Genomic DNA, 25,689 nt, shown 5'->3' with positions numbered 1-25,689 from the left:
TGGGTAGATGACGTCCTCGGACTTACACAGGCAGTGAGCAGCAACAGCATGATGTGAATGAACATAGGTCCTTTTTTTCAGTCCTGGGCTCATTCTTCCATGCCTACCTCATTGCCTTGTTACCTTGGGTTACACTCTAGCCTTTCCTTCTATACAGGAGGCTTTCTATTTAAAAACAGATTTCTTTATTTAGCATATATTTACACACCTCGGCTGAACTAGATACTTAAGTATATTTTAATTTCTCAAATCTACATGAGATCAATGAAATAAAAATGCCCTTGGAATTATTTTTGAATTGCCTCCCCACCCCCGAGATGCCTTCTTAATTCTTTTATCCTCTTCTTAGCCACATTCTTTAAATGTGATGTCTACACATGAATGAGGCTTTCTTCAATGCCCACCTCTTTCAAGGAGTGGCCCTTGTAAATGTCCCCAGTGCTTTCCTCATTGCTATAGCCAAGGGGTGCATCTCAGGCCTTATACTTCTCTTTTCAGATTTGATGATGCTGACTGCTCTCTCCACAAAAATCTTACTGCCCACTTGAAACCGTCTGTCAATAACTATGAAGGGCCTAAGATTTTACCTTATTTGGAGGCTCCCAAGGTAAACTGCCACAGTTGCATAGATGCTGACAGAAGACATGAGACTTCTGGGTCAGAGACAAAGAACTTTATTATTCACTACACAGCAAGCAGCATAAGTTTGATGTTCTCATTAGTTTCCTTTGTCCCCCACCAAGCCCTGTGGGACTGATGCCAGGTCCCTCCTGACTCTTTGCAGGAGTTCTAAACCCAGAAATCAACCCAAAATGAGCAGTCAGCCATGTACATAGTGTTTCAGCACAGCTAATCAAAAATGATTTATGTCTACTTCTATTTCTTCTGACTTTTAATAAAGAATAATCAAAAGCTATTCTTTAGAGGCTGCCAAAAAGGTACAAATGTGATCTTAAGAGAATCAGTGGGCTAGATTTTAGCAAGTTTCCAAATGTCATGCTGTGGCAGCAGTGTGACTAGAAGTGAAAAGAATATTCATTACAAGTGAATTGTGGGAATTTCACCTAAATATCTTTTGGCCAGGAAATTCCTAGAGCAATTGGAACAAATTTCAGCTGGAAATGCTCGGCCTAATTTTATTTTATTTTTATATTTTTATCTTTATCTTATTTTTTTTATTTGGATGCCAGAAGTTCAAACCAGCACATGGAAGGCTTCCAGAATCCTGCATTAGAATATCTCCTGTAAACCAGGCATAGTATCTGTTGTGCAAAACCAGAAATGGTTTCCTTTATATTAAAGATACTACTGTTTCCACTTTTGCCGGTTACAAGTCAATTTCAAGGCTTCCTGTTCTTTCTGAAATAATGACAGCCATTTTTGTAGTCTTGTCTTACGTCTTTGTGAAGGAAATAATGTCATGACAGCAAAGGAGACTGGATGGGGAATTGCAAAATGGCAAGGCCATTACAGAAACCTTGATAGATAATCAGGTGGTAGGGAAACAGCACTCTCCGTGGCATCAGGTGCAACTCTTGACTTCCTCTCTAGGTGGTTCCTGAAAATAGAGGGCTCTTGCCTTTCCTGGGGATGGAAGGATGCACTTGTGCTAGGGACAGAACATTAAAGTGTAGCTATTACAGTCCCTGTTCTTCCAAGGAGTGTGTGCTCTCAAACCAAGCTGACTTATCCACACAAAACAAAGTAAGCCAAGGGAAGTTGGAATTTGAGTTGTTTTTAAAGAGCAAGGCAAGCAGATGAAAAAGGGGAAAGATAAAGAGAGATTTCAAAGGCAACTGTTTCCATAATCAGAGAAACATGAACGTAAAATGGGATTAAGCAGAACCACCGATTAGGCTGTAAAATGCCTTTGTTCAATTTAGAACATGTATCCCTCCTGTATGGATGAATTGGGGAAAAAAAGGGGTTCACCTTCTGGGCAAATGTACCTCCATGGATATGTAGCTTGATATACAGATAGAACCCTTGGGCAAGGCACAAAGGTGACCTCCCTCCAAAGGGGCTCTAGTCAGAACTCCTGGCTGTCTGCCAGTGGAGTATAGGTTGGATTTGGGGGCCACACCTCTCGCCTCTTAGCTGGGCACCATTGGTGCAGTGACCAGTTGCTCATCCTCGGGGCGTGGTCTTAGATTTAAGGAATTTTTCCATTCATGTGTTATGTGGTATTATTTGGCCCCTTTAAGGGACTTAAGAGGATATTCGTTCTTAAGTCCTTGAGACCCAGGGCAAAGTCAGCAGAATTAGCATCACCAGGGAACCAATTAGAAATGCTAATTATCCAGCCTCACCCCAGACCTCCTAAATTACCCTCTAGGTGATTCTGATGCACATTAAAATTTAGGAACTTCTGTTCTAGACTGAAAGAGTGGGGATAAGGAAACCTCACCCCAACCTAATAGTATACCATGTATGCCATAACTTAATAACATGTAGAATATGATAGCCAGGAATGTAGGAAGATACTCTGTTCCTTCTTACATATGTATTTCTGACTTAAGGTCTTCCTAGATTTCCAGAAAGCTAGGCATCTGGGCTTCTATCATAGCATTTCCCAAACTGTTTTCTATGAAGCAGTCATTTTCGGCAAGATAGCATTAGATATTCTTTGAACAAACAAAGTAAGTTTCTGGAACACTGCACTCTCTACCCTACTTTCACAGAGTTGCTAAGTGTAACTGGGTACTGTTACGTACTAGATGGCAGATGGGTGATGTGATTAGTGTCTCAGTGTCTGGTATCAGATCACTTGGGTCCAATCCTAACTCAGCGCCTCAGCAAAGTGATACTAGGTTTTGTTCCTCCTAGTAAGGTTCATGGACCAGCAGCATCCGCAAGACCTGAAGAATTCCAATCCCCATTACAGGCCTTCTGAATCAAGATGTGCATTTTTAACAAGATCCCCAGGTGGTTTGTTGCTGTAGTTTGAGAAGTACTACTAAAAGTCATATTGCTTGACCACTCTTTGCCTCAGTTTCCTTATTCGTTAAATAGGAATTACTAGTAGGACTTATCTCACACTTTATCAGACATCAGAATCCCTAGGAAGGTTTGTTAAAACAAAAATGGCCTGGCTGCATTCCCAAAGTTCCTGATTCATTAGGTCTAGGAATTGATTAGATGGGGCTAGATATTTCAGTTTTTTTGTTTTGTTTTGTTTTTTGAGATGGAGTTTCTTTCTTATTGCCCAGGCTGGAATGCAGTGGCACGATCTTGGCTCACCACAACCTCTGCCTCCCAGGTTGAAGTGATTCTCCTGCCTCAGCCTCCTGTGTAGCTGGGATTACAGGCTTGCGCCATTTTTAGTAGAGATGGAATTTCTCCATGTTGGTCAGGCTGGTCTTGAACTCCCGACCTCAGGTGATCCACCTGCCTCGGCCTCCCAAAGTGCTGGGATTACAGGCATCAGCCACCACGTCTGGCCTGAGAATTCACATTTTAACAATTTCCCAGGGGATGTTAGTGCAGCCCATCTGGGGACCATGGTTTGAGAACCATAGCTCTAGATTTTTCTAAGAGCATTTCTGTCTCCATGCCAGACCTGTTTTCCTCCATGAGGTATACTATTTCATTATTTCATTGCTAGACTTAGTGTTTATGTTTTACTCTTTCTACTGTTTTTACGATCTTAATCCAGCCTATAAATTCCTCTGGGCAGAAATTATACCTCCCATAGTCTCTCATTTTCTGTTTTGTAAAATAATGAGTACATTTTCAGCATGATTAATAATAGAATGGGGAAGGGGGAAAAACCTCAGACTGTCAACCCCAGTAAACAACATCTCCAAATGGATATCAGCCCTGGAATTATCTTACAAATTTACATTTATAACAAGTTCCCAGATGAGGTCGATGCTGTGGATTCAGGGACCACTCTGTGAGAAGAACTTTGACAGGGACTTTAAGAGGATCAAGTGAACAGTCTGTCATGGAAGCCGTTAACACAGTGGCTGGCACAGAGTCAGCCTTCAAAACTGTTAATGTGACTTCTACTTGATAAACACTCAGATAAATCCTGTGTAGTTGAACGAAACATTGATCAAACTCAGCTATGGAGTGCTTTATTCATGTGAGATGGAGTGACATTTCATAGGAAGCAGTGCTTAATTACAGTTGTGCTCACACCTGGTGTTGCCAGTGTTCTACTGAGGTCAGTTCCCAGCCCCATGTGTGAAAAAAAAAAAAAAAAAACAAGCAGATTTAGAAACAGACTGCCAGAAAATCTCAAGGCAGTAGCTCATTCGATTTCAGGAAACCCAATGTATAATTTACCGTAGGAGAAGACAGAGACAGGAGAGTGCCAAGCGGAATACATGCTTTTAGTGTCCTGGACAGATCCCCTTTTCAAGCAAGTGCCCTCAACCCTAGAGCAGTGGGCATGTCGGCTGCTAAAGCCTCACAGCTTCCTTTTCCCAGAGAGCTGCCCTTGATCAAGTAAGAAGCTTCCTCTCTCTGCCTCGCGATCCCTGACCCTGAACTACTGATGGACACAGTAGTTCAACCACAGGGTACTATTAACTCTGGGATATGCTTCATGCTCCATGGCTCCTTGTGAAACCAGGCTGGAGCTTGAGTCCAGTTGTGATCCCATCCTTGCTTAGCCCCTTTTTCCACTCTGTCCTTTACATCCTTTCTCCTGAAAGCACTTGAAAAATCTCCATGTGTCAAAGTCTGCTTCCAGTGAGCCCAGTGAGAGACACCACCTATTGGGGCCCACTGGGACATCTGTTGAGTTGACTCATGGAATCAGAAGGTCAGATGATGATTCCACTTTAGAACAACACACATAATGACTTGAAAATCTTGCCGCAGAAGGAAAAGAAGCATGTCCTGAAATTTCAGTGGAAGGATATACTTACATCTGAAAAACTACTGCAGGAATCAGAAGAAAATTTCCAACAAGCTAAGTGGTAGATAAGGGCCTGATCTGATGGAATTTTTCCTGGGCTTCTGTGGGCACTCATCCTTGCTATGCTTCCTTGTGGCATTTCCCAGGACTTTGGGCTTTCCTTCAGTGTCCTGCTCCCTCTTCCTGACACCGTAACATTTGCGTCTCTGTGCATTTTTATGCTACCTCGTGTCTGGGTTGGAGTCTTTACTCTCTCACCCTGGCTCTGGGTTATGGTCTTCTTCAGGCTCTTGGCACTCCCTCCCTGCTCCACTTCTCCCTATACCCTCTCAAACCTGCTCTGTTGCAGGTGGACCTGGATTTCTGAGCCCTTGTATATTTAACAAAACTTCCTCTTGTTTTTTCCCTTTGCATTTTTCTCTTCTGCCTGTGTCTGGAGCTGAAATGGCAGGTGGGACCTGTGCTTCTAACACATTCATTCTGCATAAATCCCTTCTCCATGTTGCCGTAGCTTTCTGACATCTGAGCCTTTCGCCATTTGATAATCTACTCCCTGGTCTTCTAGGATCACCCTGATTTCTGTTCCTGGGTTCCTGCCAGTCTTCTTTGACTAGCATCTGCCTGCCCTTCCCTGCCTTGTCTTGAACAGTCACATTCGTAGGCCCTTCTCATCTGGGCTCACCTCTCTGAACTTGACCTTCGTTTCTTCTTGCCACTGGTGCATCCAGCGCTATTTCCTATCATGACTCTAGGCCCTCCTGCTCGTCCCTGTCCTGCTGTCGCCTGCTCCCAATATGACAAGTGTGATTATCAAAAGGCCTATTTTCCAGACATTTTATAAGACAACCTGCAATTTCCTATCTTTCAGTAGGATAAAGCCTGTTGGTTCAGGAGCTAACAGAAAAATGTGAATCGTTCAGATGGACACCCTTAATCTTCCCTGGCCCTACTAGAATCTGACATCATTAAGAAGAAAAGTAAATAATCCTGGAGGTGACATGAAAATAAAATTTCAATTAAATGTGAAAAATGAATGTTTTGCATGTAACCAGTCTTTTTCTCTTTATATAAGTTTCTTATTGCTACTGTAACAAATTCCACAAGTGTAATAGCTTATAACAAAACAAATTTATTTATTTATAGTTGTGGAGATAAGTCAGAAGTGGATTTCACTGGGCTAACAGGGGGGTGTTGGCAGGCTTTTGGCAGGCTGCATTCTTATTAGAGCATCTAGTGGAGAATCCGTCCCCTTACCTTCCCCTGTATCTAGAGGCTGCCTGCATTCCTTGGCTCCTGGCCCCTTCCTCCATCTTCAAGCCAGTGATGGCATCACTCTGACCTCTCCTGTCTCACAGCTTCTTCTCTGCCTCTGGTTCTCCTGCCTCCCTCTTTCAAATATAGGGACTCTTTTGATGACATTGGGCTCAGATGGCTAATCCAAAATAACCTCCCCATCTCAGGATCCTTGACCTAATCACATCTTCACAGTCCCTTTTGCCATATAAGGTCACATATTCCCAGGTTCTGGGGACTAGGATATTGTCATCTTTGGGGGGCTGTCAGCCTGTCTACCCCACTTTTTATGGCTAATTTCACAGCTCTGGTAACACTAGAGCTCTGCAAACAGTAGAAAACAGCTTCATGTGCTCTTTTCCATGCCTTCTTGTTTATTCCTCACAATAACTTTGTATAGTGGGCACCATTTTCAAATCTTTTGTGTAGATGAGGAAACTGAAGCTCAGAGAAATGAAATCACCCACCCAAGGCCGCACAAACTAAGCATTTGCTGTGATTAGTTTTATTAGCAGTCCCTATCCTGTCTTTCTCTAGCTCCCTCTCTGTTTTCTTACAGGCATCTAAGAAACAGGAATCTCCTGGGAGCTCACCTGTGACCACTGGTGGGCCAGTCACATCCAGGAGAGGTCACCTTGGATTTAGAAACAATTGCATATGAGGAGTTTTATACCAGATGGGCTTGTATTTTTGTACATTATTTTCTTCTGCTGGATTTCTATGTATCTCTTTATTCTTAATATTTTTATAAACAATTATTTTTGTTTTTGTAAATTTTATCAAATAGATGGTGGGCCATTCAGTCTGAAAAGTCAGGTCTTAGTTTAGTCCAGGAAAGTGAGCTCTTGTATCTTGGGATAGGATTTCATTCCATTCATTGCACTCTCTGCTGTGGGAGCTCCAGTTACTTACAGGGTACTATAGTTGTCTGTTGTCCATTTTCTTGATCAGTTTGCCTCTCACTGATTTCCTTTATCTTTGCTTTCTTTGCCACCTGGGTTATTTTTCCAGGCCTGTCCTCCAGGTCGCTGGTTTTCTGCAATGTTGATCCTGCTCTTCTAATGCCATGTTGAAATCTGCAAATGGCATTGTTTGTTTTCCTCAATTATTCCCTTGGCTTCCCGAGCTGTATCTTCTTTCTTAGTACCTGTCCTTGTCACCTCATCTCTTAGCTCATGTTCTGTGGAGACCATGTGTTTATATCATTCTCAGTCTCGCTTTTTTAATCTCCCATATTTCTTGGCTGTTCGGAAGATGGACGTCCAAGGCAAAGCTCTGTGTTTCATGAGCTTAGGTTGGGCATGTGCATTTTGCTTATTTCTCGCCACCCCTTATGCAACATTACTACATCCCCCACCCTTTTTTATTGTTCTCAGCTAATAAATTGGTGGCAAATAGGTGGATCCTGGTGTCATACTTGCTGCTCATACCCTCCCACTCTGAGAAATGAGGGTGCTTGAAGAGGTGACTGATGGGGCAGTGGTGAGTCCACACTGGAGTAACATGCATGGCGTTGTAAGAATAGGATCTGAAGCCAGATGCCAGCTCTCCAGCTTCCAAGCTGGGCAGCCTTGGGGAGGCAATTTCACTTCCCTGAGCTTCAGTTTCCTCTTATATATGAGAGCGATAAGAAGTGCGCCTACCTTATTTTTCATGGGGAATAAATGAGAAAGCATGTAAAACACTTAGCACATAATAGTGTTTAGCTGTTGTTAGCTTAATAAAGAAAAAATGAAAATGCTTATAATGTTATAAATAACTCAGGTTAGAAAATACTGATCCAAAGCCTCACCACTCACTCATCCTTATCCACCATGGTGGCCCCGAAGTGCCTTGCTCAGCAGTGGGGAAGATGGGCTCCTTTTGATGACCCCCCTTCTTCCAAGGCCCTTCTTTTCATGTAGTGACCTCTTTTCTAAATCAGGATACATTCTTGGTGTTTGCCAGAATTTTTCCTCCTTCCTCCCTGCACTACTTTGGGAAGGGGCATTACATGTGGTGTCTCATACGTTCTTATAGTGGGGTCCAAGTTGTGCCATCTCCTGCAAAGATGCCTCAAGGCATGAGGTAACTGGTTGGCAGTTTCAGCCCTGGTGACTTTTCTCCCCTTCCATTACCTTGTACTGGTTTTTATTTGGGCAGGTGAATAGAAACTTTCCAGCTCAGAGAAGTGAAATTGCCTGCTCGAGTCTGCACAGCTTGGAAGCTGCAGAGCTGGCACTTGGCTTCAGATTCTCCTCTTCCAGCCCCATGCTTGTTGCTCTGATGTGTACTAACTATTCCACATGTTGGTTAGTTTCTGGCATGGGAGGCAGTTATGGTTACCTCTCATTCTGCCATGGCTTTTGGGCAGTACCGTTCATTTTTTTATGTACAAGTGTAAAGGAAATACATGTTTGAGACAAAGTCCGAAGAATGTCGAAAAGTAAAAAGCAGCAGCAAAATATTGCCTACAATTTCCCTGTCTGATCTGTAGCAAGTCTCTTTTAGCTGCCCTTTGATGGGGGCCTGGGTTACCCTGGGTTTCTGGCCTTCATGATCACTGCCTTCCCCTGGTATTGGTCTCCCCTCATGTGCTGCCATAGAGCTGAGCAGTGTGGCTCTACCTGTACCTGCACCCTCCTCTTGACAGGTCGCTGTAGAGGGTGAGGGAAGATGACATAGATGAAAGTAGGATGTGCACATGGGGAAACTGTTTACTTCGTGCAGGAAACTATGAAGATCGCATCTTGGAAGACTGGGAGACTCAGGGCATGAGAATCATGAGTCATAAGGTTTCCCTAAGTCCAGATAATTAAAGTAGTCAATTTCACTTTTTGGGGAAAAACATTTTTAAATTAAAGCAGGCACTGAGAATACGGTCTTAGTAAAAAGAGTGCTTGACTTGAAGTTGGAAAACCTGGATAAGGGGCTCATGTACTCTACGCATTTAGCTAAACTGTTGGACATTTGGAATTTTCTTCTGAGAAGAACAACAGTTGTACAAACCCCAGACAAGGCTGTGAAGATACAATGAAGACTTATACAAAAATGCCCAGCCCAGGGGCTGGCACATACTAGATAAACATCCAGTTAATAACATTAATAAACATCCACTCCAACTGCATTGACATGCATGTTCCTTACCAGTTCTCATAACTTGCAGCTGTGAAAGAGGTTTGTTCAAACTCAGGATATCCCTCCTAAAACTCGGGATGCTGAAGACAAAAGCCCATGTGTATTCACCTTGATTCTGGAAATGCCTACCAACTTGGGAGGCTTTCAGACAAGCTTCTAAAGATGAGCAGAGGAAAGTCCTTCATTGTAAAATGAGCAACACTTGTAAGCAAACGTGTGGGGAAAATTTGTATCATACTTCAGGGCAGGATAAGCTTCTAGAGACGGTGTGACAGTTGTGAGAACTGACTAGCGATGGCTGTGAGCTGCACGTGGGTTTTTATGGAACGGGGTGTCCTCAGGGAGACTGGACCCTCCAGGCAAAGGAAAGAGCATGTGCGGAGGAAGACGGGTGTTGGAAAGCTACCATCCCCTCCCTACCTGTGGTGATAGCCTAGGGCAGGTGGGGCTCAGAGCCTGTGGGGTGGGGTAGCAGGGCACCAGCCATAGGGCCTGGGAGCCGGGCTGTTTTTATTCCATGTGGGCTGGGTTTTCACTAAGTCTACTGAAGTTTGTCTGAAAGAATGCTGTGGGTTCTGCTTCAGGGAAAAAGGAAAAGAGGAAGGAAAGTGAAGGGGCTGCATGCCAGCCCCAAATGCAGGCTGAGCCAGGGTGTTTAGAAGGAGCCTTTTTCCTCTCTTCTTACCACCAGGCCTCTGTCCTCGAAATCAGCTCACTAGCAAAGTTTATTATTGTATCAGATCATTAGCACAAACCAGCAATGAAAACGCCCACCTTTTTTTTTTTTTTTTTTTTTTAAAAAAAAAAAAGAGGCAGGGCCTTGCTCTGTTACCCAGGTTGGAGTGTAGTGGCTTGATCATGGCTCACTGCAATCTTGGGTTTGTGGGCTCAGGAGATCCTCCCTCCTCACCCTCCAGAGTATCTGGGACTGAAGGTGAGTGCCACCATGCCTGGCTAATTTTTAAAATTTCTTGTAGATGCAGGGTCTTGCTTGCTGCCCAGGCTGGTCTCACACCCTGGCCTCAAATGATCCTCCTGCCTCAGCCCTTGCAGAGCACTGGGATTACGGGCATGAGCCACTGTGCCTGGCTGGAAATCCCTTCTTATAGTTGAAAGTCCTGAGCCCCTGGGTGTGAGGACGGGTGGACATCCGTGCTGGGAGTCGCCTGGAAGTCTAAGATGCTATGATTCCTCCTCTCCCTCTTTTCCTCTGTTCTACAGCAATGGAATGGCAGGGACACGGCCCTGATGGTCACCCGTGTGGTCAACCACAGGCGCTTCTCAGCCACGGTCAGCGTGGCAGACACTGCCCAGCGGAGCGTCAGCAAGTACCGCTGTGTGATCCGCTCTGACGGTGGTTCTGGTGTGTCCAACTACGCGGAGCTGATTGTGAAAGGTGAGTGCCTCCAGCCTACGCCTCTACTCCCATGGAAGGCCGGCGCTAATGGGCCTTAAAGCCCCTTTTCTTGTCTGCTGTTCCTCCCCCACATTCAGTAAAAGAGGAGATTAATTTCTAGTCACTCTGGCCTCCCTCCCCAACACAAACTCCCCAAACAGGAGAAATTATTGTAAAATCATGCAACATTGCATTGCTATTCCAAGTTGAGTTTCACATACAGGAGCCATACGTGAAAGACTGTGGAATATATAACACAGAAGGCATCTTCAAATTTGGCTTTATTTTGTATTTAAAGTTAGAATGAACAAATGTCCTTGTATTTGGGTGGCACGCTATGGCAGTGTTCTTGTACTATTGTTTCTGAGGAATTTTTTAAAAAATGAAAACTCAGTACAATGACAATATTTTGGAAGGACTTTTGAAATAAATAATTCCTCACCCCACTGGCCTTGATTCAATTCTTTTCAATTTTCTTGTTCTTATTCACCTTGAGATATTGTTTACATGCTTTCCATTAAAATATGCACATTGGTTTCTGCTTCTCTCACAAAGCTGGATATCCCATGTCTTTCTGAAACTTTGTCATCATTGTTATGATGCTTAATGATCGTATGCTATCTCATCAAATGAATTATCCTATTTTGTTAAAACTCCCCATTTGCCGTCATTTGGATAATTCCAGGTGTTTTGTTTTTTCTTTCCTTTGTGTATGTAACAATTAGCACCTCCATGGAGTTCTTCTGGAGAGAACATTTTATTCTATTGAACCAGATTATTTCCTTAGGATAAATTCCCTCGGGGTAGAGTTGGGAGGCCAAGAATATGATTTATGGATTTTTCTTTGTGTTGCAATATTGCTTTTGCAAAAAAATGGTTTGACAGTTTACACTGGCAACAGCAGCCTGTGGATGTACTCGTTTTACCAATGTTATGTTCGCCAATTAAAATTTTAATATAGCATAATTTAGTGAATGAAATAATGAAGCTGTTCTTATTATGCTAGCTGTAGAATGAGACCTGATGTGTTTGAAGGGAAAAAACAAAAAACAAGCATAAAAAACCACTGATCCAGCCTTTGAGGGCTCCTGAATTAGTTTCCTTTGTCAAAGTATGGGTGGGTGTGGAAACTTTGACCTCATTTTGCTGATCCAGTGTGACTGGTAGCCTTGGGCTGACCAGACTGGGGGTTGCAGACTGGGATTCTCTATCCTGGCTGTCTTGACTTTATACAGACATTCACATGGCTGATCATGTGCCATCATTCAGGTCTCAGCTGAAATGTCATTATGTCGTCTTCTTCCAGGGAACGTCCCTGACGCCCTGCCCACGCCTCCCTTCCTGGTGGTCACAATTCCTTCTCATTGCCTGGTCTCCTTTTCGACATAGTTCTTATCACACTTTAAAATGCTGGTTTGCCTTTATTTATTTACTTGGTGACTTTTTGTTCCGCTTTTAGGATCTAAGCTCTGTGAGAGGAGGGCTGTCTGCTGGGTTGGAAGTCCCTGCACTCAGCACAGTGCCTGGCCCTGGTTCTCAGTTTGCTGAAGCATATGAAGTTGTTAGTGTTTGCCTGTTTTGACTTGCACAGTCAGTCATTTCATAAGGCTCAACTTGAAAAAAATTGTAGAATGATAGATGAGTGAATGAATTATTGACCTCAGCAGGAGTTGATTTCCTCACCATAGTACCATGAACACTTAAGCCAAAGATCAACACATTAGGCAGTCATGAAAAAACAACTAAAAAAATCTTTACATTTGTTTACATTAAAGGTTAACATAGAAAAGAAGCTACCACTTTGATGGCATTAAGCTCCTGTCTTTGCTTTGTTGGTGCCATAAGATTAGCTTGTTTGACCCGGTATGGTGGCTCACGCCTGTCATCCCAACACTTTGGGAGGCCTAAGCGGACAGATCACCTGAGGCCAGGAGTTCGAGACCAGCCTGACCAACATGGTGAAACCCCATATCTACTAAAAATATTAAAAAATAGCCAGGTGTGGTGGCAGGTGCCTGTAGTCTCAGCTACTTGGGAGGCTGAGGCAGGAGAATTGCTTAAACCCAGGAGACAGAGGTTGCAGTGAGCCAAGATCATGCCACTGCACTCCAGCCTGGGCTACAGAGTGAAACTCTGTCTCAAAAAAAAGATTTATTATTATTATATATGTATTATGTGACACGGGGCTTATTGCAGGCCTTTCAGGTACTCAGTGAATGTGTAATTTCAGCTCTCCTGCTGGAATATGTCTTATACCTTCTATGGCTGGTCTCCCATACCAGAATGAGAGTCCCAGGAGAGAGTGCACTGCATTTGCTCCTGCTCCTCACAGTCTTGCTAGCACCTTGCATGTACATGGGGCAAAGTTGGTGGCAAGAGAATGTGACCAGTGGCTACGGGAGTTAGTGTAGCACTCTGAAATTTCCATGCACAGACAAATGGAACCAGAAAACGCTTGGTTTATTTTTTCCTTATTTGCCCCCATTCAGGGGCAGGATGGGGAGATATGGGGAGAGAAACCAAGAGGCTACTGGGACAGAGGATGTGGTAGAGCATCCTTGCTTTATTCGGAGAAGTGGCCAGGGCTTTACAGGGACGCTGATTTGTTCTCTGCTGGCTGTGCATCCTGGGCCGCAGTCGAGAGGAGGGGCCAGTGCTAGCCCGGGTGCAGTAGCCAGGCCTGGCAATATGTGTCTGCAGCTGCCACTGCTCACCTGCAGCTCCTGCCACTCCAGCTTAGGGAGGGTGGGGTGGTGGGTGGCACTCGGTCTCCTTCACATTGAACAGTGGGGGATTGGCACTCCCTGTAATCTGGTCAATCAAGGTGTAATTTTATTACACATTGATGAAATTCATCCATGTTTTTGGCATGGGTTATCACTTTTTAGTGCCCATTTTTCCTCCATGTAAGTATTATAATGGTGGTAAGCTAGGAGCTTGGTCCCTTGCATGTAAAGAAGTCCCTTCACATGTGTGACCTGATTTTATCCTAATTGCAGCTCTGTACATTGGTTTTATTTTAACTCACTTCAGGGGTGGGAGAATTAGCGCAGCCAGGTTGAAAAACAGGGCCATCCCAAGGGGTAGAGCTGGAGTCCGACCTACATCTGACTCAGGCTATATGGCCACACCTGGAGTGCTGGTGGGTTGTGGCCTTTCTGGCACCTGGTGCCACAACGTCATGAGCAGTGCTGAAGAGGCTCAGGTACCAGGCAAGCAGGAGTCCCTGGGTCCGTCTAGCTAACTTGCCATTTTGACACATGACCTTCCCTTCCTGACCCTCAGCTAGCTTCCAGATTGCTGGAGAAATACATTTAACCTACACTCACCCCCTCCCCCGACCCCACACACACTGCTAAAGAGTTAGTGGCATCCAAGCAAAACAAGAAAATAAAAGGCAGGGACCTCCTCAGGAGCAGAAGCAACCAGAGGAAACCTGTCACCCTGGAGTGGGTACCCAGGGACCCATTTGAAGGCAGCAAACCCGAGCGTTTGGAAGAAACCGTGTGATGAAGAATGACTCACTTACCTCTCAAGAGCCCTTTGCCTTTGCAGAGCCAGGATGCTTAAGTACTTTAATACTGAAGTATTTGTACTTATTTAAAAAAATATGAGGGAAAAGCATTAATCCTCCCCCTTTCAGAGAAGGGAGAAAATCTGAAAAACAGACCAAAAAAGAAAAAGGATTCTCAAGGGCCAAGCACTGTGTTATGCGGTGGGATCTGGATTCCTTCCTCTTGGACTGACGTCACCCACGACCCTGGGATATCACAGAAGGAAAACCACATCTTCAAGGTCTTCCTCCTCACAGGTTCCCACCCTTTGGTTCCAGTTCAGGGCAGGAGATAACCCTGCAGCCAGGATGCTTGCGTCTGAATTCTGGCCCCACCTTGTCCCAACTCTGTGACCTTGAACATAATCAAACCTCTTGGGGCCTCAGCTGGCTCATCTGGGAACAGGAATGTAGAATTACCTCCCTCAGAAGGTGTCATGAGGATTACATGTGATAATGGATGTAGGAGTTCTTAGAACACTGCCCTGCATAGGCACTCTAAGGTATTTGTTAAATAAAATAAAGAAATTGCCCACGGGGGTGGGATTTCTCAGACAAAGAGGTAAGAGAGATGAAGGGCTCTGTGGGTGGGGAACAGGATACTGGACCCAGGTGCCGATCTGATGACTGTCTCTGTGGCTTTGGGGAAATCATGTCGGGCCTATTGTGTAAAGTGTGCCCAGTTCTCTCTTCGTACACAGTGATGTGCCGAGCATAAGAAGAGGGAGGGAGGAAATATGAAAGTGTGGATTTGGGGACATTTGGGTCATGGGGTCTTTTATTAGGGTTCTCTAAAGGGACAGAAGTAACAGGATATATGTATATATGAAAGGAGAACTTTCATATAAGGAGAACTGATTCACATGATCACAGGATGAAGACTCAGATGGGCCGTCTGCAAGTTGAGGAGCAACGAAGACAGTAGTGGCTCAGTTAGAGTTCCAAAACCTCAAAAGTAGGAAAATTCGACAGTGTAGCCTTTAGTCTGTGGCCAAAGGCCCGAGAGCCCCTGGCAAACCACTGGTGTAAGTCCAAGACTCCAAAAACCAAAGAACTTGGGGTCTGATTTTCCAGGGCAGGAAGAATCCAGCGTAGGAGAAAGATGAAGGCCGGAAAAGTCAGCAGATCTACTTCTGTCGCCTTCTTCTGCTGGCTTTTTCTAGTTGCACTGGCAGCTGATGGGGTGGTGTCCACCCACATTGTGGTTGGGTCTGGCTCTCCCAGTCTGCTGACTCAAATGTGAATCTTTTCTGGCAACACCTAGAAACACCCAGATACACCCAGAAACAATACTTTGCATCCTTCAATTCAATCAGGTTGACACTTAATATTAACCATCACAAGTCCCTGTAGGTCAGAATTCTCTGGTCCCTTCCTGTGTTCACCCTACTGGATCAGGAAAGCTCATTCCCGGGTCTGGGGACAAAGCAAAAGTAGCTAGTTTTGTTTGTCCTCAGCCATCTAGCTACATGGACCACCCCTCTCCTGGCATTGTTCATGCAAAACCCTAACCACTCCACAGTTGGGAGGTCACTGGGCCCCTCAGCACCTGAGGGTTCTCGGAGCCATAAACCCCTGTGCTGGCTTCCACAGCAGGTACTCATGCTGAGAGGAATAGCGGAGGCCCAGGATGGTCTCTCTTTCTCCCCAAACAGGTGTATTCACGGCTGGCTGGTTCACAGCTAGTGTGTGATCCTGAGATGGTAAAGATTAGCACGTCAGAAGATGCTGCCTAATGTGAGGGTAGGTGATATCAAATTCTCAGGGCGACACACAGAGCGAAATGAAAGCAAATTGGAATTACTTAAATTCTGGAGAGCTGTTTATTGCGTTGTGATAATGTACCTGGGTATACATTAAATTACTCTGTAATTGAGGTTTCACTCAATTGAGAATTTGGCCCTTCAACCTACCTGTTTGAGACCAGTGCTCAGAAATGTGCTCATTCATTTCCTTTGCTTCTGATTTTCTGAGAGTCTTCAATTTCAAGGTGTCTTAGCTGGCCTCAAGGACTTGAGTGTCTTCAACCAAAGTTATGAAGATGTATCTTGATGAAAATTTCTTAATTCCTAAAAAGTTTCTTGTCGGCGGAGATTTTTAAACCAGTCTTTCAACTCCATTTAGCAACCTATTATGCACTCAGAACAGTCATCAGTATGAGAATTAGTGCTCAGAAGAAATGTGATGCTCGTGCTGTTAGAGGTTCCGATTTAAACACTGGTGTGACTTCCTACCAAGGGAGCTTGTTAGGATCAAGAGCAGGGCTTGTTGTTCTAAACACACTTGAATTTCCATCTTAGTCCTGTTCCCAGGTACCTGTGTGATTCAGCAAATTGCGTATTTACTCTGGGACTCATTTTCCTTATCTGAATAATGGAGGTGAATATATATATATAATGAGATCCTGTGAGAGGGAGGAAATACAATATATAAAACACATATGTATAGCATAATATATATGTAACATATGTAAACAGATACATCCTAGTACTAGAAAGCATAAAATTATGTCTTTAGTAGTAATCATATTTTTTACATTACTATTAAGGAATGCTTCCTAAAGACATTGTCCATTGTTCGCTTTCCTGGCTTAAAGGAATGATATTCTGTATATACTGTGAAAATTTAAATTTAGATCATCTTAAGGTCTCCCTCTTCTGAATTGGGATTGAGGTCATCCAATTCAATCCATTGGTGGAAGTCAGTTGCAAAAATGCTTTACTTACATTGTACTGTCTTCTCTTTCCTTTTTAAATTTTTTTTTCAGCATTTACAAGTTTCTTGAGACTGTATCAGGCATAGCTATATGGAGCCTGCATTCTAGGATGGCAACAGTGGGCTCCTCAGCTTCCCCGTTTTGGAAGCACACGTTCCACAGTTGACTGATGTCCTGACTGGTCCCATTTTGCTCACTCACTAGTCTGGTGCCAGCAGTGATTTGCGTTTATAGCCTCCACTTTAAAGATGGAATGGCTGGAGTAGCTGACTCATTCCTGTATTCATTTGCTTAATAAAGTTTTATGGAGCCCAACTGTGTGTTAGGTTCTGTAAAAAGCTCATCGTCTAGCAGGAAGGATCATGCAAATCTGTGCTGCATGGTCAGTTAATGTTAGCCACCTGCCACACCACCTCCCTAATCCTAACAATGGCCCTATGATGTAGGTGCTGCTAGCAAGCACCTTTTACCAATGAGAGCATGGAAGCCCAGAGAGGCTCTGAACCTTTCCAAGATCACGCTACTCATAAGTGGCAGAGCTAGGCCTGCCTTGCCTTGGCCATGTTCTCTCTTTTATACCACATTTCTTGCAAAATCCAGTATGGTATAGCCTGCATTCAGGTGTGAGCTAAAGGTATACAGAGGGTGGGACAATGAGTGTAGTCTGGAAGAGTCTGGGAGAGCCTCTCAGACTGGCCCCATCTGAGCTGGGTCCTGTGGCCTGGTAGGCTCATGAGCAGGGCAGCCTGGGTTGGTTTTGAGACACTGAGTGAGTGACATGTTTGAGGCTGGTTAGGTAGGCAAGGGGACATTTGCAGAGTCTTTGTACCAGAATAGGAGCCTGGGCTTCATTCTGTAGGAGTCGAGGGGCTCTGATGGACCCTGTCCGTGACCATGGATAATAGTGTACACACTCATAAGGCGGGATCTCTGCATCCAGTTGTTCTTCCTTTCCCTGGTCCTGCAGGGAAAAACCATGGTCAGACAGCTGGCTATGGTCACTGGCACAGACTGTGTTGGAAAAGAAGAGTGAAGATAAAAGGTATATGGCATTGAGACCCCTGGAAGCAGACTCGGGCCAGGAGTTCTGAGTGCAAGGTGCTTATTTGACTTTTAGGGACATGAGACAGAGAATCAAGGGCAGCTAATAAAGGGGGCATTCTCAAGTGAGTAACCACTGGGAACATCTGGAGCTCTATCCTACTAGGTAATTCTGGAATTTAGTGTAGAACTCCCGGGGTGGGAGGAGGAGTGGGTTATTTGTACCTTAACCCCCTCCAGTCATGGGTTGAGAGCTGCTCCTGGGGGTCTTAATTTTCTGTCTTTACTGTCTTGTCATACAGGATATAGCCTCTGCGCCACAGGGCTTTGGCAAAAGCCCATGGCTATTAGCTATGTGACGGTTGGCAGAGGCAGTTGGAGGCTGGGCTGCACTCTGTGCAATAATAAGGCCCGAGGTGGCGGCGGGACACAACAGCTTCTGCTACAGGGATCCTACAGCCTCTGTGGCTTTCCCGAGGTGACCGAGGCTGCTGGCTCCTGCCTCATCAGTGGCGGCAGCCATGGAGGAAAAGTTCACGCTAGGAGGAGAGGCAAAGCCACCTTGAGCTCTCTGCTTGTATAGGGAATGGCACAAAGCAAAGGCTGGCCTCAGACCAGACTCCAGAGTTTCCATTCGTGTTCTCTGCCAGTCTTCAGAAGTAGAGAGGAGCTGGAGGGCTGTATCACCCAGTGATCAGAGAGCAGACATGGTATCAGAGAGCCTGGGCTAACATCTGGCCTCTGCCCTGGAAACTCTGCCTCCTAAGTTTATCTGGAGGCTGTCACCCTCCACCATTGTCAACATCCTCAACAAGGTTGGCAGACTTTTTCTGCCCAGGGCATTAGACTCAATAGTTTCAGCTTTCCAGGTCATGTGATCTCTATAACAAAGACTCAACTCTGCTGTTGTAGCAAAAACAGCCATAAAAATTATGTAAATGAATGAGCATGGTTATGTGCCAATAAAACTTTATTTACAGAAGCAGGCAGAGGGTTGGATTTGGCCCACAGGCCACAGTTTGCTGATCAGTGCATGAGTCAAAACCCTATTCTGTTCTCAACTGCATGACTATTCCAGCTTCCTCCCTGCTCCACTCTTGTCCCGTTGATGTCTATTCTCAATGCAGCAGCCTGAGTGATCGTTTGAAAAAGTTAAATAATGGCTTTTTTCCTGTTCAAAACCCTCCAGTGTTTCCTGTCACACTCAGAATAAAATCCAAACTTCTTAACATGGTCTCTAGATCTAGTCCTTGATTTGTAATGCCCCACCCCCATATTTGCCCTCTTATTCTCTTCTCTAGCCACGCTGATCCATTTCCTCTTCCTTGAACCACACCAAGCTAGTTCTGACCTTTGCACTTGCTGTCCTTGCTTTGCCTGACCTGCTTTTTCTTCCAGATAATTATGTAGCTCACTTGTTTTGTGGATCTGGTCTCTGCTCAGCCTTCAGCTTCTCAGAGAGGCCCCCTCTGATGACCTTATCCGAAGTAACACCATCCCCCACCTCCCACCCCTTCCCTTTGTAACTGTGTTCCTTTGCACGGTGCTTTGGTTTTCCTCCTAGATCTTGTCACTATCTGACATTGTGATTTACACCTATTTGTGGATTACCTATCTTTCCTATTAGAACTTGAGCTCCTGGAGGAAGAAGCTTTGTAAACCTTGTTTCCTGATGGACCAACAGCACCTGAGACAGTACCTGGCCTATAGAAGGGGCTTAAACATCTGCTGTATCCAGGGAAGAGTGCTCAGGTCCTTACTTCACAAGCATGTGACCAGACCCCTCACCATCCCTTCTTTTTTAAGGTTCTCATTATTGATTGAGCTCCTGGTTTTCCTTCTACCTCTGAGAAAGTTCTGTCTCCTTTACAGGTATCTGTTTCTTTACCTTTTCCTTTAAGTATTATACTTCCTTCATTCTTTTCTACCTTCTTAATGGGAGCTGTGAGCTTTGTAATTCTCTGTGCTCCTCTTACGGTCTTTCTTTGCTGTGCTTTGGCTACAAATTTAGGGGGCTCAGTCGACCTGCCAGAGCCATGCTACTTACCCACCCCACCATGTGCTCCTTAGGGTGGTCATTTAAAAAACTCCTGGACCTTCTTCAATGCCTTTTCAAGGAAGGCTTGCCTCAATGTGAGTTCTACCCATTCCCCCAAGAGTCTTGCATATGGATCATATATGCTCCAACTTAGGTCGGGAAGTTTAACAACTTTTTATGGTAGGCTTAGCTTACCTCCTCCTCTCCTCTCATGCCTGATCTTGACTTTCCTGGTACCCTATTTCAAAGCAAAGAAACCTCAACATGCTCACTTTCTGTGTGAGTTGCATTCTTTGTAGGAAAATATGGTGGTACTTGGGTTCTTATTTTTTAATCTTTTTTTGGTCTTAACTTTTATTAATAATGGTTGCATCACTTTTTAACCATGACTGCTATTGTCAAGGATGCATAGATAGCAAATCAGAGGTCTTGGGTTCAAATCCTGGTTCTGCCTTGTGTTAGCTACGTGGATTAGGAACATCATTTCCTGACTGCCTAATTGGAATAATAATGCCGGCTCCCCTAGATTTGGGTGAGGGGCCATGACTATGAAGATCGTTCGTAAACAAAGTGCCGTGCCTATGTTTGTGCTTGTCCTCATCAGTCCCCGTCCTCCTCATGGGTGCCCGGTTCCCCACCCTTAACCCTCTGACTCCTTCACTCCTTGGTAACGTCACCATTAGCTTTTTATGGAAAGGGAAAAATGACAGATGGGAGAAAAGTGGGAAACTTGAACATATGTGTGGGGGGAGGCTAACCGGGAGATATTATGTATATTGTATTCTATATGGGCACAAAGACCAGCTTATTTTTAAAAAAGCGTAAATGTGGATAAATAAAACCTGACAAGTATTGGTTTCCTTGAATTATTTTGACTACTTTATCAGCTGCATGCTGATGTGTTGCATTCACACTTTTAACGCATTTGGAAATTAAATCAAATGGCAATTGCATTAAATCCTCATTCACTTGGAACATTACCCTCCTGTGTTCAAATGGAAAAATGATCTGAGGTATGGAATAAGCTGCAAAGCCTGTAGTTAGCTACCATTCGTGGACCATTTATTGCATGCCAGACACTTCACCGACTGTCTTCTCATGACGTTGTATTCAGTCTTCACCATGGTCCCCTGTTGCCACTGAGAATGTTGAAGTTCGATTACCCAGTCTCATCGGAGTCACACAGTCCAAGGCCTGCCCTCTTCCTACAATGAGCCTGTAAATGAGACTATTTTCTGACCCTCCTTATGCTAATTTTCCCTAATGTATTATTCTGTGGCAGATATACATGTAATATTTCTTCTGAGAACCCAAGTTCCAGCGTAGGCTAAACTCAGTTAATCCATGGGCTCCAGATTTGTAAGAATGCTCTAGATGGTTGCTTTTGTCCAGTCACTGGAGCCTAATTTACCTCTGAAACACTGCAGCCTCTGCCTGGACCAGTGATTCTTAATTGAGGGTGATTTTCCTTCCAGGGGACATCTGGCAATGTCTGGAGACACTTTTGATTGTCACGATGGGAGGGGGGGTACTGGCATCTAGTGGGTGGAGCCCCCAGAGATGCTTTTAAACACCCTGTGATACACAGCATGGTCCCCTCACAACAAAGAATGATCCAGCCCCAAAGGCCAGTTGTACTGGCCCAGATCCTGCCCCATGGGAAGGCTTCTGTACTTGATGCCCTAGTGTTCATCTAGGACACCACGTACAGAAACCAGATGGGAAGATACTTCCTCTGTGGGCCTCTGGCCAATGCAGATGTGTGGAGGGGAAGGCAGAGCTGGTAACATGGCTGTGAAGAAGTGGTTCCACTTATTTGAGCCCCAGAATCCCTTTCTGGAAAATTGACGTTTGTCTTCTGGTTTACTCTGACTAGTGATGCTTGGCCTTCCCTCTGCCATTTCCCCACTAACTATCCAGGGAAATACAGCAAAAGGTACGTGCAGACTGACTCCCCATTTCTGAGATCTGGGAGAAATTTCTGCTAACTTTCAGGCCAATAAAGTTGGCCTGATGTGCTCACTAAGCACATGTGCTTCCCTTCCATAAGATAAAGTGGTGAAGCAGCTGCCTAGCCACGGACTACATTCCCAGCCTGCTCTGCAATCAGTAGGGTCCTATGATAATAGTTCCAGTCAAAGGAGTGTGAGCAGAACTACTGCATGTCCTTTCAGAGTCAAAGAACTAAAAAGCATGTAGTCATTCCTCATCTTCTCACCCCCACCCTTTGGTTGGCTGGATGCAGACAATTTCAAGGTGAGGGGAGAGTCAAAATATTGAACATGCCTGGGCCCCTGAATCACCATGTGGAGGAAAATTGTCTGCTAAGCAGGCCTATTATTAATATTGAAGTGATAATGAACTATTATTGTGTTAAGCTACAAAGCCTTGGGGTTTATTTGTTACAGCAATTAGTATTTTCCTAATTAATGCAATTTGAATCAAAAAAAAGCCATTAGCAACCCCCACAGGCTTAATGTCTTGAATGAAAACTTTCTGGCCTACCTGAAAACAGATGGGAAGATGCTTCTTCCTTTCCCACTGATACTGGGCTTAAACGTCCAAATTCTGTACGATCTGAAAGCTGAGCAATTATCTTTTTCTTGTCAGGTATTGATTGTTTTCGAAGATTTTTTAAAAAGTCTCTTCCCAACTGTTATTTCTTGATGTAGACTTTACCAATTCCAGAATCCATGAGGGCAGAAATTGTGTGTTCTATGTTATGGGAAGGGGTTAGAGACAGACTTGGCTATGGCCATGAAACTCAAGAACTACATGAACTCAGGTAAAGTCTGGCCAGATGTGGCAGCTTGGAATTTTGATCCTAAAGGATGGGTCTTGCACTAGGAGTTGGAGGACTGGTGATCCTCCTGTCAGGCAGGGCCTGGTACATGAGGTAGGGTGTCCAGGTGAACGGTCCAAGCCAGCCCAGCTGGTCATGGGAGCTGTCCTTGTACCTGACCTCACCCAGCATCCAACCCAAGCCAGTTAGTCCACCTACTGGCAGCCCAGTGACTCCAACTGCAGGTGGGTGGGGTGGAGAAAAGGAGGTAGAGTAAAACATTTTGCATTTCAAAAACAAGCACCGCCAATCATTTAGAAATGGTTCTCATGAAGAAATCGTGGCAACACATTCAAACATTGAAAAAACAAAACAGTAGCAATTCGCTGGAAGCATATGCCAAAAAAAAAAAAAAAGCCATATCTCAGCAGCTGGGGCAGCTGTGGGTTCGCCGTGTAATCAATGAGGTTCGGTGTGCCCACATTGCATTGTTTTTAAACTTCACACATGTCCCCTGCACAAGATGTGCTCATTTTGATCCAGGGAGCTCAGAAGCAGTGCTTAGGTGACATTTATCTAAGAAGAGATGTGGCCTTCATTCTCCTGCTAATTAGACTTAAGTGACCATTGCTCAGGGCCTTGACTCGACTATTTGTCAAAATAATGGGTTGTATTCTAAGGCCAGGCTTCACACTTATTCCCTCCTTAAACAATGGACTGCCTTTCTAAAATAGTATAAAAAACAAATGATGCAGCTCCTTAGAATCACAAGGTTCCTAGAATAGTATAAAATCTCTGCTTTCCCACCTCCTGAGCAGGTGGATTTCTCTGCTTCTCTAAAGTTTCTTTTTCCCCACCTAACCCATATGATCATTCTCCTTTTTCATGCTTTCCTAAACCTGGTAGAAAAGGAGGCTAGGATTTGGCCTCTTCTCTTTTAAAATGATATGTACTTGCACCAGCTTTTCATTATTAATCAGAGTAGCATGCCTGTTGCTTTATATGTCTATCCAGGGGCAGATGTGACTCGCTTTCAACCCAGTAAATGGAAACTGTGCCTTTTTGATGGAATGTGGCCTGGTGGTACGGAGCAGGCAGTTATTGGCAGAGCGGCTGATCGTCTGTTCTCAGTGAGGGAAAGCCTCCTGTTTGAGTTAATCAGCGGCAAAATGTGCTCTGTGGTTTGTTCTTTTAATCTCTTCCATACGTGAGTGAGGAACTGCTGGGACCCCAGCAAGACAGGGCTGCAATTTGCTGTGCCTGAGCAAGCAGTCGGAAAGGGCTTTCGTAAGGGGAGGTGGGTGAGAAAGCTGCACTTTAGAAGCAGGCAGGGCTGGGGTTTGTTCTTGGCCCTATTCATTTTTGTTGCTGAGTGCAACTCTGCACGTGACTGACCCTCAGTTTCTCCATCTGTAGAAAGGGACAGAAGGATGTTTCTTGCCTCATGTTTTCTGAGGATCAGTAAAATAAAGTATGGAAATCGCAGAGTGTAGGACCTGCTTCATACCAGCAAGAAAGTTCAAAGACTTGTGTGATAATGTTACTTGTTCTCTGTACCATTTATTTTTCCTTCTGGGCACACAAACTTCCTCCATTCAGGTGGGGCCAGAGGAGCGTGTTCAGAAGTGATATACACTCCTTTTGGGCCAGACCTATTAAAAAAAACTCCCCTATGCAAGCCCCCTCTCTTTTTCCCCTCCTACTGTGACATTTGAGACCACATGTTAAGTCCGACAGCAGCTCCAGATCGAAGCCTGGGTCCCTGAATGACTGTGTGGAGTCCAGCACCACTTCTCCTCACCCAGTAACCTCATTGGGCTGTGATGGGAATGAGAAAAAGCTGAGCCAACTGTGACTTGTCCAACCCATTAGGGCGGGACAGGCGGTGCTACTGCAGGGAGACTCTGTCTGTTATCCTGGCCCTTCTCGCCTTGATGGCTTAGAAACCTTATTCTGGCCACCTATGCAGTGGACAGATACCCACAGCATCCAGACAATGCCATAGTTTCCAGTTAGCATTTTGTGGGAGTCGAACAGTGATCAGAAGCAGGTTTGCTGAGTCTGGTCTCATAGCAGGAGGAGTTAGCTGATTCTATCTACCCACAATACTATGGGGATTAAATTGTCTGAAAGGTGCTCCTTCTCCCTGGGCACATCTGCACTCATCTCTGTGGCTTTTCTTCTATGACTCATCTCTGTGAGCTGACCACCACCTTTTATTCTTCACTGTTTGTCCCAAGTTAGGGTAATATAGTTCATTAAGTGACCAGCCAACTTTTTCAGATACGTTTGCATGCATGTGCTGAATTCCAGGCTCTGTTGACTTTATTTCTTCACTTCTGAGATAAGGAGAGATGAAGGAAACTACAGGGTACCTTCCTCCCAGGTCTTAACCCATGTCTAGCAGTTATTGACCCGTATCTAGTACATCTAGGTATTGCCTGTGCCTGTGGGCTTTACCTTTACCACCCCGACTCCAAGCTACTACTACCTTTCTCACCGCCTCTTATCCAACACGACCATAAGACGCTTTGTTGACTAGTAGTCCCTGATGTCATCAAGGAACTGCCCTACTGTCTTCAGAAATCACAGAAAAGACCGGGTGCAGTGGCTCATGCCTGTAATCCCAGCACTTTGGGAGGCCGAGTCGGGTAGATCACTTGAGGTGAGGAGTTCGAGACCAGCCTAGCCAACATGGTGAAACCCCATCTCTACTAAAAATACAAGATATTAGCCGAGTGTGGTGATGGGCACCTGTAATCCCAGCTACTCAGGATACTGAGGCAGGAGAATTGCTTGAACCCAGGACCTGGGGATTGCAGTGAGCCACTGCACTCCAGTCTGGGTGACAAGAGCAAGACTCCGTCTCAAAAAATAAAAAATAAA

At 44.7% G+C, this 25,689-nt stretch overlaps 1 protein-coding gene across 2 annotated transcripts in view; it reads left to right on the top strand.

Annotated features, from left to right (window-relative positions):
* PTPRT (protein tyrosine phosphatase receptor type T) overlaps positions 1–25,689 on the top strand; it is a 1,114,757-nt gene that overhangs the window by 428,734 nt on the left and 660,334 nt on the right. For both annotated transcript variants that reach the window (XM_023227953.2, XM_023227952.2), the window contains exon 6: positions 10,499–10,673. In XM_023227953.2, the coding sequence (XP_023083721.1) occupies positions 10,499–10,673 (175 nt within the window). The remainder of the gene's footprint in view (positions 1–10,498; positions 10,674–25,689) is intronic.

This window comes from Piliocolobus tephrosceles, chromosome 20, assembly GCF_002776525.5.
Source record: "Piliocolobus tephrosceles isolate RC106 chromosome 20, ASM277652v3, whole genome shotgun sequence".
Classification (NCBI taxonomy): Eukaryota; Metazoa; Chordata; class Mammalia; order Primates; family Cercopithecidae; genus Piliocolobus; species Piliocolobus tephrosceles.
This window is presented reverse-complemented; position numbering and strand designations above follow the sequence as displayed.